We start from the raw sequence: 15,145 nt of genomic DNA on the forward strand, positions 1-15,145 counted from the left end.
TGGATAAGAATCTTATTACAGTATATATCAAATTGATTTATTTTGCATCTGATATCAATGTGATTTTCAAATGCCACTCATTGCCATCCTAGCTAAATACATAAATACTAATAAAGTGTTCTATTACTGAGAAATGGATTAACAGCCCCTTCAGCAAATACCATTCTTTTGCTCGGTACTTTCCTGCTGTATCTTCAATCACTTTACACAAATATTATCATGGAGTTGTAGCTCATTTATAGAAAGAATTACTCTTCACTGAAGCATAGTGGCCATTTATCAAACCTATAATCTACATTCAAGCTATACAGCTATTAGTCTTTTTTAGATCAAACAAAGAACTTGTCATTTTAAGCCAAGAAATTAAAATTTCCTTCATTTCAGTAGTAAATAGCAAAATTCTGTGTTAACTTACATCCCTATGTATCTGAGTATGATATCTGGCACTCCTTGTTTTTCTTGCCAGGGGTACTCACTCTAAGGTGTAATATTGCACAAATATCTGGGGCATATGAGGGCTTACAGTAATTAATGACTATGTATAGAATAAGGAATCTTGCTGGAAGCCTGTAAAGGTGTTTTTAGCTTTTCCTCCTCAGTGAATACATATACAGGAATAAAAAAAAAATAGCCACTTATACTTAGAATGTTTTCTAACACGAACAGTCCTATTGACTTCAAAAAGGCTTAACATGCCTACGTGCTTTACCGGGTAGATACCCAATACATAGACAAGTATCTACAGCCCGGAAGAAACAAAAGAAGTCACACCACAGAATTGTTTAGGTTGGAAAAAACCTTTAAGATCATTAAGTCATCTTCATAGCAATCCAGTTTGGTTTGATTTTTTTTTTAATAGAGAAAAAGTCATGTGTCAATCAGGCCAACACTATTTTTGTGGTTCTTATTATAATTATGGGTACTGTAAAAACTCAAAGTTACACAGTTAAAGGTTGTGCACATCAGGGATAGCTAGATCATTTTCTTCTTTCATCACAGATGAAATTTAAAACAATACTGAAATCTTAGTGACATTACCTTTTCATCAGAGAACTGTTTTAAGTTTAATCAGTTTAATGCTTTTAAAACAATCTTAAATTTCATTCTTAATTATCATTTTAGTAGGAAAAACATTAATTTGTAAAGTTATCCTCAAAAATCCAAGCATTGTTCTCACCAAGATTATTTTTAATAATTATTCCCATTTTTAAATCTCCAGAATACAATAGAGAATAGTACTCTATTGTTGAATCAGCTTATAGAAGTTTAAATAATCATATTAGTTTTTTAAGTGTTGTGCATTTTAGAGTTTGTTTTATAGGAGCTGGTAGCTTTAGTTCTTCCTGAATGGGGGGAGGAGAGAGGCAGGCAGAAACAGGAAAAGAAACTCCTACAAAGGCAATGGGCAAAAAAAGAGAAAGCTTTCCATTCATTTAGCTACTCTATATGTGTTTTATAGAAAGATGTGATGTGTTGGAATGCCAGGACCTTGCATTATGTGTGGGCCTTGACTCACAGCAGAGCTTCTACTATCAGTTGTCCTGCTTTGACTTTATTCTAGCAAGACATATATCTGACAAGTCTTCAGCAGATGTTGCTTTTGATACTGAAAACCCTACGATGATGACCACTTTTTTCAATTTTTGTCCTGTTCACAGTATGTTTTACTTACATTTTGCAACACTAGAAAAACAACAAGAAGCTATCTAAAATATCAAATTCTAAGGAATTTTCAGTTACTGAAGGACACGAAAATGCATAATACCTACATTAATTCCTAAACTTACATCTTCAAAATTACTTAAGCTATGCATGAGCTCCACAGCTAAGTGTACCCTGAGAAAGCTTCCCTTCAGCATTGCTTTAATAAGACTGTTGTCTAAGGTGCAGAGATTGATATAGAAAATGATGCTAACTACAATAAATTCAGAAGCAATAGATTCCTTTACATATGACACTGAAAAGCAAGAAAAGGTTTCAGTAAGATGTACACATACGTCAAGAGCCACTGACTGTTTTGCCCAGGATTTCTTCACTTGGTCATACATAATGGTGTTGTTGATACCCAGGCCACAAAAAATAACAAAAGCCTAGAATTAAAAAGAGAAGAAAGTCCATTATAATTCAATTATAATACAAACACAAAGATGAATGCTGACTTAATCATGAAAAGGAATTGCATGGAAATATTAGGAATAATCATGCCTAGATGCGTTATCTTGAGAATGCAGGGAAGTCACTGGCCTGAACAAGATGAGAAAGATAATATGCAAGAAATTTGTTTTAGTAAGGATACAACCTTTTTAAGTGAGGACTTCTGAGAATTAATGTCAAACCACAAATATAGACAACATATTCTCCCCCTCCCTCCCTAAAGCTGCTGAATCTGAAATACCAAATCCTGCTGAAAAACTGTATTGGTACAAAATTGAATGACTCTTACTTCAAACAGTCGCTGGTCGGCATCATCAAAGGGTTTCCCATCAAGTCTGTTCAACACTTGAGCTACCCCTTTAGAAAGAGTTAATATGAATTATAATCTTCATTCATTAATTCGCATCGTAGAATATTTTATTCATTGGTAACATTTAAAACACATCTTTCAAACTGAAAAGTAAAACTCCTAATTTTATTCTGAAAATCATTAAATGGACATAAACATGTGAAAGTCTGATTGTTTTGATACCAGGACTTGATTTATTACTTTCAACTGTTATGCTTTACTAAGTAGAATATTGAAAATCTAAAAAATTACTTATAATGCTTTTCACAAAAGGTTAGATATGTCTTTTGAGCACTTTGCTAACAGCAATCATGTAAGTTGTCATAGCAAATTCTATTAGTAACTCCAAAATGCTCTATCAGTACCTTCATTCCTAAAATCTTAGTTCATTTAGCACCACCTGGGTATCTAAGCCCTTTTTTTTCTCATGACCAGTCCATAAATTTATTGAACTGATGAAAAAAAAAGTAATTTCCTTAAACCACTTGAAAAAGGAAAAGGTGTTCAAAGCTCTTGACTCTAGCTGAACTAAGTTCTACTGCAACATATAATTTCTATTTCATTTAGCTACAACATGCCCTTAGAAAAATGCTGTAAGAGCTATCAGCTGTCAAGGGGTTAGATTCTTTCTATTTCTTTAAGGTAATATGTCACTTCACAACAAACAATGAGTGATATTTTTTAAAGACTCAATCCCCACATCACCTCTGGTGAATAAGCTCCAAGACCCCGGTCCTGCGCGGCACCGAGTTCCTTCAGCAACACATAACTGATCTCAGCTCTCACTGACAGCCACAACACACAAGGTTGTAAGTCTTGCCCTGCTGGTTTAAATTGTTATTGCTTTGACTTGAATTCTTCTGTGGAAAGTTACTGAGGAATCTGGCACTGTTATTTACAAATGGCAGCCCTTCTTGTGCCAAAAGCAGGTAATAATGCAGGGCCAATTCCAGGTGTATCATAGCTGAGAAGCATCCTATCAAAGAAGCAATAAAACCCTGTCACGTCCTGATCCAGCAGAAATCACTGCCACAGGCAACTCTGACAGCTGCCACAGCCTCCCTGTACATCTTCCCTGACTGCGTAGTTTATCATTAAAGAGGAAAACGACCACTTTGTTGAACTGTAGAAACAGTTGCTTGAGTTGTGTACAATAAAAAGAGGCTCAAGAGAAGTATCAAAGCATATAAAACATTTTTCACTAAGATTGTTAGAATTTCTGCTGTCATCTCGTTAATCTTCAAGTTGCAATACAATATGTATAATTTAACAATGACACAATGGGAAAACTGAAAAAGTCCATACAGTATCCAAGTCAAAACATCCATTCTTGGATACTTAGCATGCATCCTAGGTACCGTAACTTCTTAACAATAGTCAGCTGGGAAAAAGAAGAAAAAGGAACATAGAATTAAAAAGAGAATTACATTTACATTACCACAAGAATGATGTGGCTATGAGGAAAGTCTTACCAATTATTTGGTGGTTGCTATTCCATATAGGAACACACAGAACAGACCTTATGTGAAAGCCAGAAATTTGGTCAGCCTAAAACACAGAAATGAGAGCTTCCATTAGCAGTAGGTATCTTTTGCAGCCTTTTACACATTCTAGAAATAGAAATGTCAAAGAGTAAGTTTACATTTACAAATGTCATTCCATATGGATCAGATCTCACTTAGGAAAAAATTTCTGCTGAAACCTCATTCACAGTAAGAGTAACCAAAAGTCACACAGATTATTCTAAAAATTGCTAAGGAAAATGCAAACATTGCCAGCTTTGTCACAGAAAACTTACAGTATTTGACTTTGATTTGGAATTTATGTCAAACTGCAATTGAAGCAATGTCCAGACAATTCCTGGATTACTGATACTGTTGGATTAGTAGAGACAACCTCTAATGAATAAGTGTGGCCTTAGAAATACTCTTCCCAATTGTCAAACAAATTGGATTTAGCAAAGCAATCCTAAAAGGGAGCTTATAGGAAATACGCATTTTCAGGAGAAAGGCAAGAGTAAGTAGGGAATTGTGCAGAAGTGCAAGCTAGGAAGAAAGGAAGGATGAGGTCAAACCAAAATTCGGGATTTCCTGTATAGGCTTAATTGGTCCTGTAGTTCTGAAGATAATTTTCTGCTTCATTGTTTTCTATCTTACATAGTATAGAACTTTGCAATTTACTATGTGTCACCCGTTCTCTCTTTTCTATGGTTAATAAGCTTTATCCTTTAGGGTCATTGCTGCAAAATCTGAAGAAAATAAAATATTTTCCCAAAAGAGATAAGAGAGTGGGAAGAGCCCACTCACAGGAGATCAGGAGATATTCTCTTACTAAAACTGCCAGTGCTACAGGCAATCTGTAAAAGAAGAAAAGTAAAAGACCAGCAATAATTAATATACTGGAGACAGGATGGGGTCACTGTGATCTCCTACTTGGCAAAAGACATAACTCAGGTTTTACTAGAGTACTGCTTATTTGTACGTACTCAGAACTCATCACTGAAATCGGCATGAAGTGCCACCCAAAATCCATAGGAATGGGAGAAAAATTGCCTCGGATATCTATCTTAAAATGAACTCAATGAAAACATTTTGGCATTTGATTCTCAGTGAATGAGCTGAAAATTGAGCATCAACATTTGAAAATGATATTTTCGAGTTCTGGGAGGAAAAAAGAGAGTGTTTTTAATAGAAGCAGAGAACAGAGTATCTGTTCACAACTACAAATGTACATTTGATTCTATCCAAGTCATAAGGGATAATATGTTCCTCTTACTATACTTGAATGTCTGTAGAAATAATTGATTTTAATAACTTAAAAATTAAATTTTCAGAGGATTCCACCAACAGAACGTAATTACTGCCCTTTGTATAAAGTGTTTTTTTTCTCTCTAGAAACTGGGCAGTGCCTTTAACTTGGAAAGGACTAACTGTGAAACAAATGAGAGATAGCTGAATTATTCAGGGCATGATATATTAAAAGTAAAACTGCAAACATCAAGGATTGGTACGCTTTATTTTAGCATATCTCTTTGGCAAGAAATAGACCCCAGGCATTGATTGTACTTTTTGAGATACTGAACAAATTAGCATCAACAAAGTTTTCTTGTACACTTTTACAGCATATCCCTTTTATTTTTCTTGTTTTGAAAAATTCTGCTGGTTTGAGAGATAATCCTTTTAATGACACATGGAATAAAACTGGAACCAAGCAAATTCAACATGAAACACTTCCAAGTACACTTACTGTAGTAACATAGTTTGGCAATCTTGCTGACCAAGACTGTCCACTGATTAATGTGCTGCCCAACTGCTGGCCAAGTTCCCTGTAGTAATACTGTTCCTCTGGATAGAATTCAATGAAGATTTTATCCTTCCATATGTCTCTAACATTTATTTAGGTGATAAGTATATACATATGCTTTTATCTGTATCTACACCTTCCTAACTGAGGCTGGAATGAACATCTTAGGATACACAAACAACTTTTATTAGGAGGATATGTATCTTGGAGAAATAACTAATCCACTGAGTATATTTTACTTGCGTAAATTAGTTACTTGGCTAAGTTAAATCACAAACAACTTTTGTCTCTCTAGATACTGGTTCTGTTTACACTCTGTGTACAGTTCCAGTCACCCCAACAGCTAACGACAATGGTATGGCTAACACTGAAAACCAACAGCAGAACTTTCAGCAATACTTTCAGCAATAATTATCAGTTTGCACCTTTGCACTTAATAGAGGAAGGTATCGCTTATGAATAGCAAAAAAAAAAAAAAAAGAAATCATGGACAGACTTAAGTAACTACCTGAAGTCATACACTAATTCAGTGACCTGTGTTTAATGTATAATGCCATGTCAACACCAGCAGATCAGAAGAAGAATTCAAAAAAGAATCAAAATCAATATTTACATTTTACAGGCACTTGGGTATAATGATTAAATTGTGTTATATTAGTTGCAATGCCAAAAAAAAAAAAAAAAAGGAATCATGGACAGACTTAAGTAACTACCTGAAGTCATACACTAATTCAGTGACCTGTGTTTAATGTATAATGCCATGTCAACACCAGCAGATCAGAAGAAGAATTCAAAAAAGAATCAAAATCAATATTTACATTTTACAGGCACTTGGGTATAATGATTAAATTGTGTTATATTAGTTGCAATGCCAAATATGTGATGTATATTTAGATTTTGAAAATTCTCTTACTTCAGCATCAAAGCGCGGATCCTGATAGGCATCACTGATGTTCACTGGGAGACCCGTGGAAGCTACAAGTTCAGCAATGCTATTATTTATTAGCCAGTCGGAATAGGATGATGATTTCTCCACACTGTCTTTGAAACTATCAAAAGGCATAACAACAGAAGAAAAGAATACAGTCAACTTTGCTTGAAAGCCCAGTATGTCTTACAGGCATATTCACATGAACAGTGGAACCATTCACAGTTATTAATGGTTACTAAGCATTATCTGTGGAACAATAATTTGGAATTTGTTGAAACAATACATCAAAAACTCTCTTTCACAAAATTCTATTTAAATTAGCATTGGTCTCTCAAGTAAAGTAAATACAGCATTTACTAATGAAATGCATTTATATATGAATCAAGAGTGGGATTGTGTTCTAAGTTTGTGTGGGATACAGGCCAGCTCAAAAGCAACCAGTTCTAAAGAATACTTTCTGTAGAGCTACCTGAAATCACATAATTTTAAGATTTTAATTTGTCAAATTAGTATAATAATTTGAGGTACTTTTAATTCATACTTCCAATAATTTTCCTATAAAAAGAAGCACCATTTTAAAAATTTTGGTCTGAAATGCCAGACCTGAATGCCTGGAGAAGGGATCATAAAATAAGTCTTAAAATTAATCATGTAAGTGTGTTGAAGTAGGTAGATCCAAGTAGACACACAATACATGAATGTTTCCTGTTTTTTCTTCCCCTGGTTGAGCTCCTGCCACGACTACTGAGGGGCTAGAGAGCCATCAGTCAATGAGCATAAGACACTATAATTATGGGCTCAACTCACCACACTTCAGCATGACTTCTCCAGAAAGTTCAGTATATACAGAGACCTTAAAATCCTCACCTTATACCTCATCTAATCAGTAGGAGAGTTCTCATTGACTTATTGCAGACAGGTTTTTGACATTGGCAAGGGGTAGCTATTAACATATGAATAAACATATGCTTTTTGTCTTAGTTTTGAGAAGAAAACTGATCAATTTCCAACACCCAGGAAACATTACTTAGAAAAAAGTAACTCTGAGCAGCCATGGAAAAGACTACAGTACCTTGAAGCTTCAAAATAATGCACATGAAAGAAAGAGGGATGCACAGTAAAATGCTCGGAAGACCCAATCAAAGTGAAAGGATTGATTTTTGTTGGCTTTATTGATTTTCTGGAGATGAATTCAACTAAATCACTCATTTGAAAGACAACTCAATATTCTTAAAAGACTATAAATAAAGATTATAATTATTCAGACAAATAAATATAACTATCAACTTTCATTTTGGATAAGAATTTTGAGTTACTGCAATAAATGTTATTGCGTATACTTTGATGGAATCTTTACAGAAAAATAATGATTTTTGAGCTAAGTAAAAATTTGCATTTGTAATTTAAAATTTATTTCAGGACATCAATATTTGAGAAGCATAAAAAAAATCTTTAAGGATAAGAATCTCATTTCAAATGCATAGCTCTCAGTTCATACCTTAAAAATCTAGATGATATCACCATTATAATACAAGACACTATGTCGGGACTGGATTACGGATTTCAAGCATTTTAAGCAGAAATTAATTCAAGTAAAAGAAACAAGATATAATTCAGGAAGAAGTTTTAGAAGCATGTTCTACTATGTTGTCTCCATTCCTAGCAAGTGCTTTACAACTACACTTTGGAAGAGAGGCACTCAACTTCCACTGGGAGGAAATATCAATAATTAATTCTGATGTAAATCACAGCCAGCTGGCTCTCTCTCCATCTTCAACATCTTAGTACACTCGGAAGCTACTCTAAAAATTACAAGCAACAATTTTCTCCAGACTGGGGAAAGCCGTGAGCGAGTCCTGCTGGACTGATGCAGGCAGCTGCGAGATACTGTCTCCCTGTCTTGCCCACACACTAGCAGGAGCACCACATGCCTGGCAGGAGAGTAAACCCAATCCAAGAGCCCCGAGCAGTGCTGCAGGCTCCCCTTATACAGCTGCTGGCTTTACTATCTTCCCCAAAGTCTCCCTGACAGGGATGGCAGAATGCACAGTAAGGAAATGGTACAGCCAAAATCAAAGGTACTTTCAATACTCTCTAAACATTGACATGAACCCTTCCAGCCCTTGCTAGGACTAGAAGGACAGTACAATGCCTTCAGAAGCATAATAATGCTGCAGGGAATGAGGTGATACCAGAATGCACATCATTCTGGTGGTGGAGTGGTGGAGCAACAGCGGCAGCAGGGATTTCAGCACTTTGTACCAGCCCAACTGAGAGGGGAACGCAGCCCACGCTCCAGCTCAGGCAGCTGGCCTTTCCACTGCCACTGGTACTCAGGTTAGAGAGCTGTAACCTCAGCTACGTCATCTGCCATGTGACTTCTCCTGTGCAGGAAAGATAGAGCACCTTCCCTGGGCTCATCTTCATCCAGAATACATCAGAACTGAACCCCTGAGGCTTTTAGGCTTTATATAATATTTTTTTCAAAGGAAGGAGAATTTAGGAGAATTCACAAACCCTTACTTCAAGAACAAAATGATTGGCAAAAAAAAAAAAAAAAAGGGGGGCATCAGTGTGCCATTATGAATAATAAACAAAATTGATTATGGTGTGTGCTGAAAAACTGCAAACTGAACAGATCAATGCAAGTGTGGTCTTGCAAGGTATTTCTTTACAATTAACATCAAAGAAAAAAGATATGAGTGTTCATTATAATATTTAGGGACTAAACAAGTGAACTGCTATTAGCCAGATGTAAGAAAGGCTAAAGAAAAGCCAGTTTCTTCTAAAACTGTGTGAGAAAGTAGGTTAAGACATGAGAAGTTATATTGTACTTGGAGCTTCTCTCTCTTTCAGATAAAACTTATAACTAGAATTGTTCTCAGCCTATAATCCCTTTGGATTTCCACTAAAATTTCAAAGAAATAATATTTATCTTCACTGGTGTAATGATGAAGAAACTCATTTTGCCTTTTTTTTTTTTTTTTCCACATGAAACGTCTCACAACTTTACATCAGTTACAGCTGCAAAATGTAGAACGAAAAGGGCAAAACTCACCAGAAAAATGCTCAAATGTCAAGGGCTCGCGGCATTGTTCTGTATCCTAAATAACCTTTATTTTCCCACTATAGTGCCAATAACTCAAGCTGTGCCTGTGCTAGATCCAAAAGTGACATCATATCTGCCAGTCTAACCTTGGTCTTTCTAAAACCAACTTTAGTCTCCACTAGACGAAAAATGAAAGAAAAAGCAATAAATCTTTATATTAAGATGCACAGAAATATACCTTTATAAATCTTGTAAAGACTAGCTACCAGGTTGCATGTGTTTCTTCATGTCTCACACTAAAGTTAAAATAATCTTGACTTGACTATATGCGGAGCAGGCTACTACAAATTGCTTTTTGGTAACATGCTAATATAACTATGGTAACAAGAAATGAGCCAGCTTGGTTATCTTGACACCACGCTACATTGTTTTGACTAATCTGGCTACAGATCAAGTTTGAGAAAAACAAGAATAACAACCACATCCCTTGATTCATACTCCTGTCCCTGAACAAAAGGAATGTATTTTCACCCATTTAATTGACCTAGGAAAGACCAGGTGCTATTCTGAAGCTCTTTGTCAAAACAGTAACTTGTAATTCCCTGATGGACAGCAGTTTATTTATCCATATTTAAACCTTCTTATTTTCTATCACTTGTTTTCCATTTGTCTCACCGTTCCCATCTCTCTACTAGTAGATAGGGCATGGAAGAGATATAGCTTCTGCCCATCTTTCTGTGTGGCCCTGGACTCTGCTGTCCAGCTTCCATGTCTTAAAAATACCATTACCCACTTTTGCAATGTTGTGAGGTCGATCCATGAAAAGCATTATGAATTATAACCCATTGCAATCTGGAGCACAATGTGATTATTCACCTTAATGAAGTGGTAGCTTCTTACCATACTAGAGGTGAAGAAACACAGACAGGAAGAAGGCAGATTACCCAAAAATATTTTTAAAAGCTGCTTAAAGGGCTTAAATACGGCAAAGCACAAAGTAACCTTCCAGTTTGCTAAGCTCTGGATAGCAAGTTTGCTAGGCAGCCATTTGATATGGGAAATTCAAATTCAGAATCAGTATGAACTGATTTGCATAAAATGTCTATGGTAATCACTGAGTTTGGACCCTGAAAAATGGGAGAAACTTTCTCACAATAGCCCTGACTCTTCATTGACCCGCTTGGTATGTAGGACATTTTATGTGAACTGTTACCAGTCGTACTATCTTGCAGGGATTAATACAGCAATCCCACGTGGACAAAAAGCTCTTTCTATTACTACTTACAATTAGCCCTTTATCAGTGTTTAAATACAGATCCTATTAAACAAAACATATACTTCCATTTTGACTGGGCTCCCAAACAAGATTTAGTCACAGGAAGACAATTTCTAGGAAATACATGTTTTCTGAGGTTTTAGGCTTTCCAACTTGATGACAAGAGCAGAAATAAAATTTTACTGGAAACCTTTCAACACAACTGTAAGGAGGCATTTTGGAAGAGATCAACAAACAATCTAAAATAATTTTGTAATTTTTACTTCAGTATTAACTACACAAAACACTATTTGTATGTTCTCCACAATTTCACCAATGAAAAGTCATCAATTATTCCCTGGTTTCTTCTCTGAGAAACTGGTACAATGTTAGCGTATATATACACACATATATGTAAAAAAAAAAGGCATGTATACTTATTCAACCAAGTCTGTTTGAAGCAAGCAGTAGTCTTGCCTGAGTAAAAACTGTACTCTTCAAAGTTCCGAAAGTTCCATAAGAAAATAAAACTATGATCAAGCAAATTTAAAACTGTGAAAAATGAAGAAATCCATTGCCATAGAAGACATGAACACTTACCAGTTGTCAGTATCAGCACTGCATTTTGGAGATAACAACTCAAAGGATTTAGTGAATTTCACCACCTGTTACAAAAACAAGTAACTTAAAATTGTTATTAAGATGAATAAATAAGTAATAAAAGAGTAATGTAAGATTCCTATATTTAAACCATATTTTTATCCAATGGTCTTAGAAGAAAAATTCAATCTGTATTCCCCAAATGAAGAACTCATGTTCAAAATACACGTTGTGTGCACAGTTCACAAAAACAATGGTATCTTTAGATTCCTTCATGAAACAATTTTCTGTAACAGTATATGCTTCCCTTCAAAGGGCTTTGAAACATGAATTATGGAGCTTTACCTAAACTTCACTCTTTTTAATATAGGAATATAAACAGAAAGACCCATTTGCACTATTAATCACAACAAATTTTCCTTGAAGATATAGGCCAACAGCACATAAGTGAAACATCTTAAGAGTGCCTAATATGACACAGAACCCAGGTAATGTTTTTGGACGCTAATACAAGTCCCCATCTTCTACTTCGGTTGTGTATTGTAAAAGCATTTCAGGCAGTGTACAAATTATGATATTTTAGACATGGCTTAACATTGAGTTACTCTATGGAGATCTATTTTGATATATAGGTTAGCGCTCCAAAACAGGGGGAAATCAGGAAAATACAATCAAGTGCATGGCAAGATACTATGCTCCTACTCAAAATTAACCTAAGATTTATGACTGTTTAGAAAAAGTTTAGGCTTAAGTGAATACACCTTGGCTGTCCACATTTAGACAATTTGGTCTAAAGGAATGACAACTCATTGCCTGTGTTTGGAAATAAACCGTCCATGCTCAAAGATAGAAATACTACCAAGAGCAGAAAAATGAAGTGAACAATGCCACCCACAGCCTGCTACTAACACAATGTACTGTTCTGTGACAAATAAAAATCATATTATACTTGCAAACATACTGGCATTTCATAAGAATGTAGTAGAACTGTATCTTGTAATTATAAAATCAGTGTGGGGGGTCTAGAAAGACAAAATAAACTAGAAACATTAAAATTCTGTAATAGAGAATATATAAACGAAATGCAAACCTTGATCTTGCTTTTATGAATACTAGTGTCATTTAGCACATACTCCACTGAAAATACTTAATTTCTATTAGTTTAAATGAAATGAGAATAATATCTTTCCTTCAGGAAAGAAAATAATGTTTTTTTTCTGCTATACACACGAACTTGTAATTCTGTCTCTGATAATCATTTAGATTTGTCACAGCTGTGCAACAAATAATCAATTACAGAAGTCAGTGAATCCAAAGATACTTGGATAGAAAAAGAAGAATGATATTACAAGCAACATTTTTATCCCTCAGCTACTTCTAAATCAGTAGAATGGAGGATAGTTTGTGTTGAATTGCCTGAAAACACTGAAGGGAGCTACCAGTATAAAGGCAGTCACTTATTTTACTACTAATAACAATAGTCATAAAAACCTTAAACATTTTTAAAGAAGCTCTCATACCTTATGAATGACAGTAATACCAAGCCCCAGTGAAAGCCCCTGATAAAACTGTGCATGAAATCCTGCTTTTGACAAATACTTTCATATAGCTTTTGTCCATCTGTTCAACTTAACCTCTGAAGTGGACGGAGCCATTGCAAAAAACATATTTAAGTACATGACAAGACATCTGTATGCAACATGTCTTTTCCAGTGGAACACCAAAGGGTGTTCCATACCACATGACATCGTGCTCAGTAATAAAAGCTGCATGAAGGAGGAGGAAGGGGGTAACTTTTAGAGTTAGGGCATTTGTCTGCCTAAGTAAATGTTACATGTGAGGAAGCCCTGCTTTCCTGGAAATTACAGAACAACTGCCTGCCAACTGGAAGTAGCATATGAATTCCTTATTTTGCTTTGCATGTGCACACAGCTTTGCTTTACCTACTGAATTGTCTTTAGTTCAACCCACAAGTTTTCACGCTTTTACCCTTCTGATTACATTCCCATCCCAACTGGGATGGGGAAATAAGTGAGTGGTTGTGTAGGGCTTAACTGCCTAACTGCGGTTTAGACCACAACAGTGGTGTTGATAAAGATTAAACCTGTACCTACTTTACATTTAAGAATGACGTGCTGGAAGAATACTTGTTGTCCAGTATTCATATATGATATGAAACAACTTCACCACAATAAACGCAGCTGCTCCACCACTAAAATATTAGCCTTTCCACAGAACCTGCAGCCATACTTACTGGTGATTCAATATCTTCCAGAAGTAACACTGAGCACCGTTCACACTTCAGCAGAGTCTGAGCCCGATGCATAATTTTCTTGACAATTTTCTCTAAATCAGTTTGTTCCTCAAAGAGGTCATTCACTACCTCCAGTAAAGCCTGCGTACAAAGACAAAAAACTCTTGTATTAGTTGTAGCATTAATAAATACATGGAGCACTGCAAAGGAGGCATAATCTCTAGGGCTGATTTTAATGAGTGATCCATTGAAATCTTAATTCAAATCAAGTTCTTAGTGATTATGGCAACAAAATTGGGGTGGGGGTATCTGAAGAAAGAAGTTAATTATTTCTTAGCTCAGAACTGGGCACAATCCAACTCCTAGCAAACAATGGGGATCTTTCTAACTATTTCACTGTGGTCCAAAAATGAAACAATGGCTGTAATGTAACTCTCCAAGTACACAGTATGGATTGAGTTACTTGATTTGTTATATTGAATTTTCTGGTGCATTTATACTCCATTTTATTCATTTATTACCCATTTTGCATGTTCAAAGCTGGAAAGAAAAAAAACACATCAATACTTCCATATTGAAATAGCACTCTGATCTAGTGTTTACCACTAACAACATGTCTGTAAAATACATTGTTTTAAAATGAAGGACTTCCCCTCTCATTTCATCAACTTTAAAAATAATAGGCCATATTCTTTTTTACCATGGGTCCAAAGAAGCATGCTTTTTCTTTTATTCTGGTCTAGGGCACCAACACTAAAGAACATCCATGTAGGTAAGCATATAAACGTTAGTGGTCTTAGCTTTCTTAACACAGTGGTCATCAGCAAAATGTTGGTCACAATCACTGGAAGTTGCCACCATTAGTGTCCAGTTTGATAGGGAAGGCAAAGTATGGGCTTGTTTATCATGTGTTGCTTGCCAACTAATTTCAACCATGGAACATGCAAAGCTAAAGACCACCAACAGGTCAGAAATGCAGTTAAGTACAGGCCCCCATGTAGTTGCCAAATGGCAATGATATTTGTTATTTCTCACATGGCTGAAGTGGTAACAAGAAACAAAGAATTTGTACCTCTAATTCAATATCCTGATGTGTCCAACCACCAGAATTTATCATTTTTTAATGAAGAATGTCCCTAATACTTTTCTGCTGAATGCCTCCCTCAGAAGATTAAATGCCAGCTCCTCAAAAGTCTGTCATTGTTCCCTGCAGGCTGGGAATCTGCAGCAAATTTTAAGTCTCTATGTAG

The 15,145-nt window shown here is 35.5% G+C and overlaps 1 protein-coding gene across 1 annotated transcript in view; it reads right to left on the reverse strand.

Moving 5' to 3' along the window:
* The window catches only part of PDE11A (phosphodiesterase 11A), a 144,936-nt gene that overhangs the window by 67,211 nt on the left and 62,580 nt on the right, over window positions 1-15,145 (reverse strand). Inside the window, exons 4-9 of the mRNA XM_014954698.1 lie at window positions 13,896-14,036; window positions 11,642-11,706; window positions 6,720-6,855; window positions 3,976-4,051; window positions 2,444-2,511; window positions 1,998-2,090 (exon numbers count right to left, since the gene is read on the reverse strand). Coding sequence (XP_014810184.1) covers window positions 1,998-2,090; window positions 2,444-2,511; window positions 3,976-4,051; window positions 6,720-6,855; window positions 11,642-11,706; window positions 13,896-14,036 — 579 coding nt within the window. The remainder of the gene's footprint in view (window positions 1-1,997; window positions 2,091-2,443; window positions 2,512-3,975; window positions 4,052-6,719; window positions 6,856-11,641; window positions 11,707-13,895; window positions 14,037-15,145) is intronic.

Source organism: Calidris pugnax, unplaced genomic scaffold (genome assembly GCF_001431845.1).
Source record: "Calidris pugnax isolate Ruff unplaced genomic scaffold, ASM143184v1 scaffold103, whole genome shotgun sequence".
In the NCBI taxonomy this organism is placed as follows: Eukaryota; Metazoa; Chordata; class Aves; order Charadriiformes; family Scolopacidae; genus Calidris; species Calidris pugnax.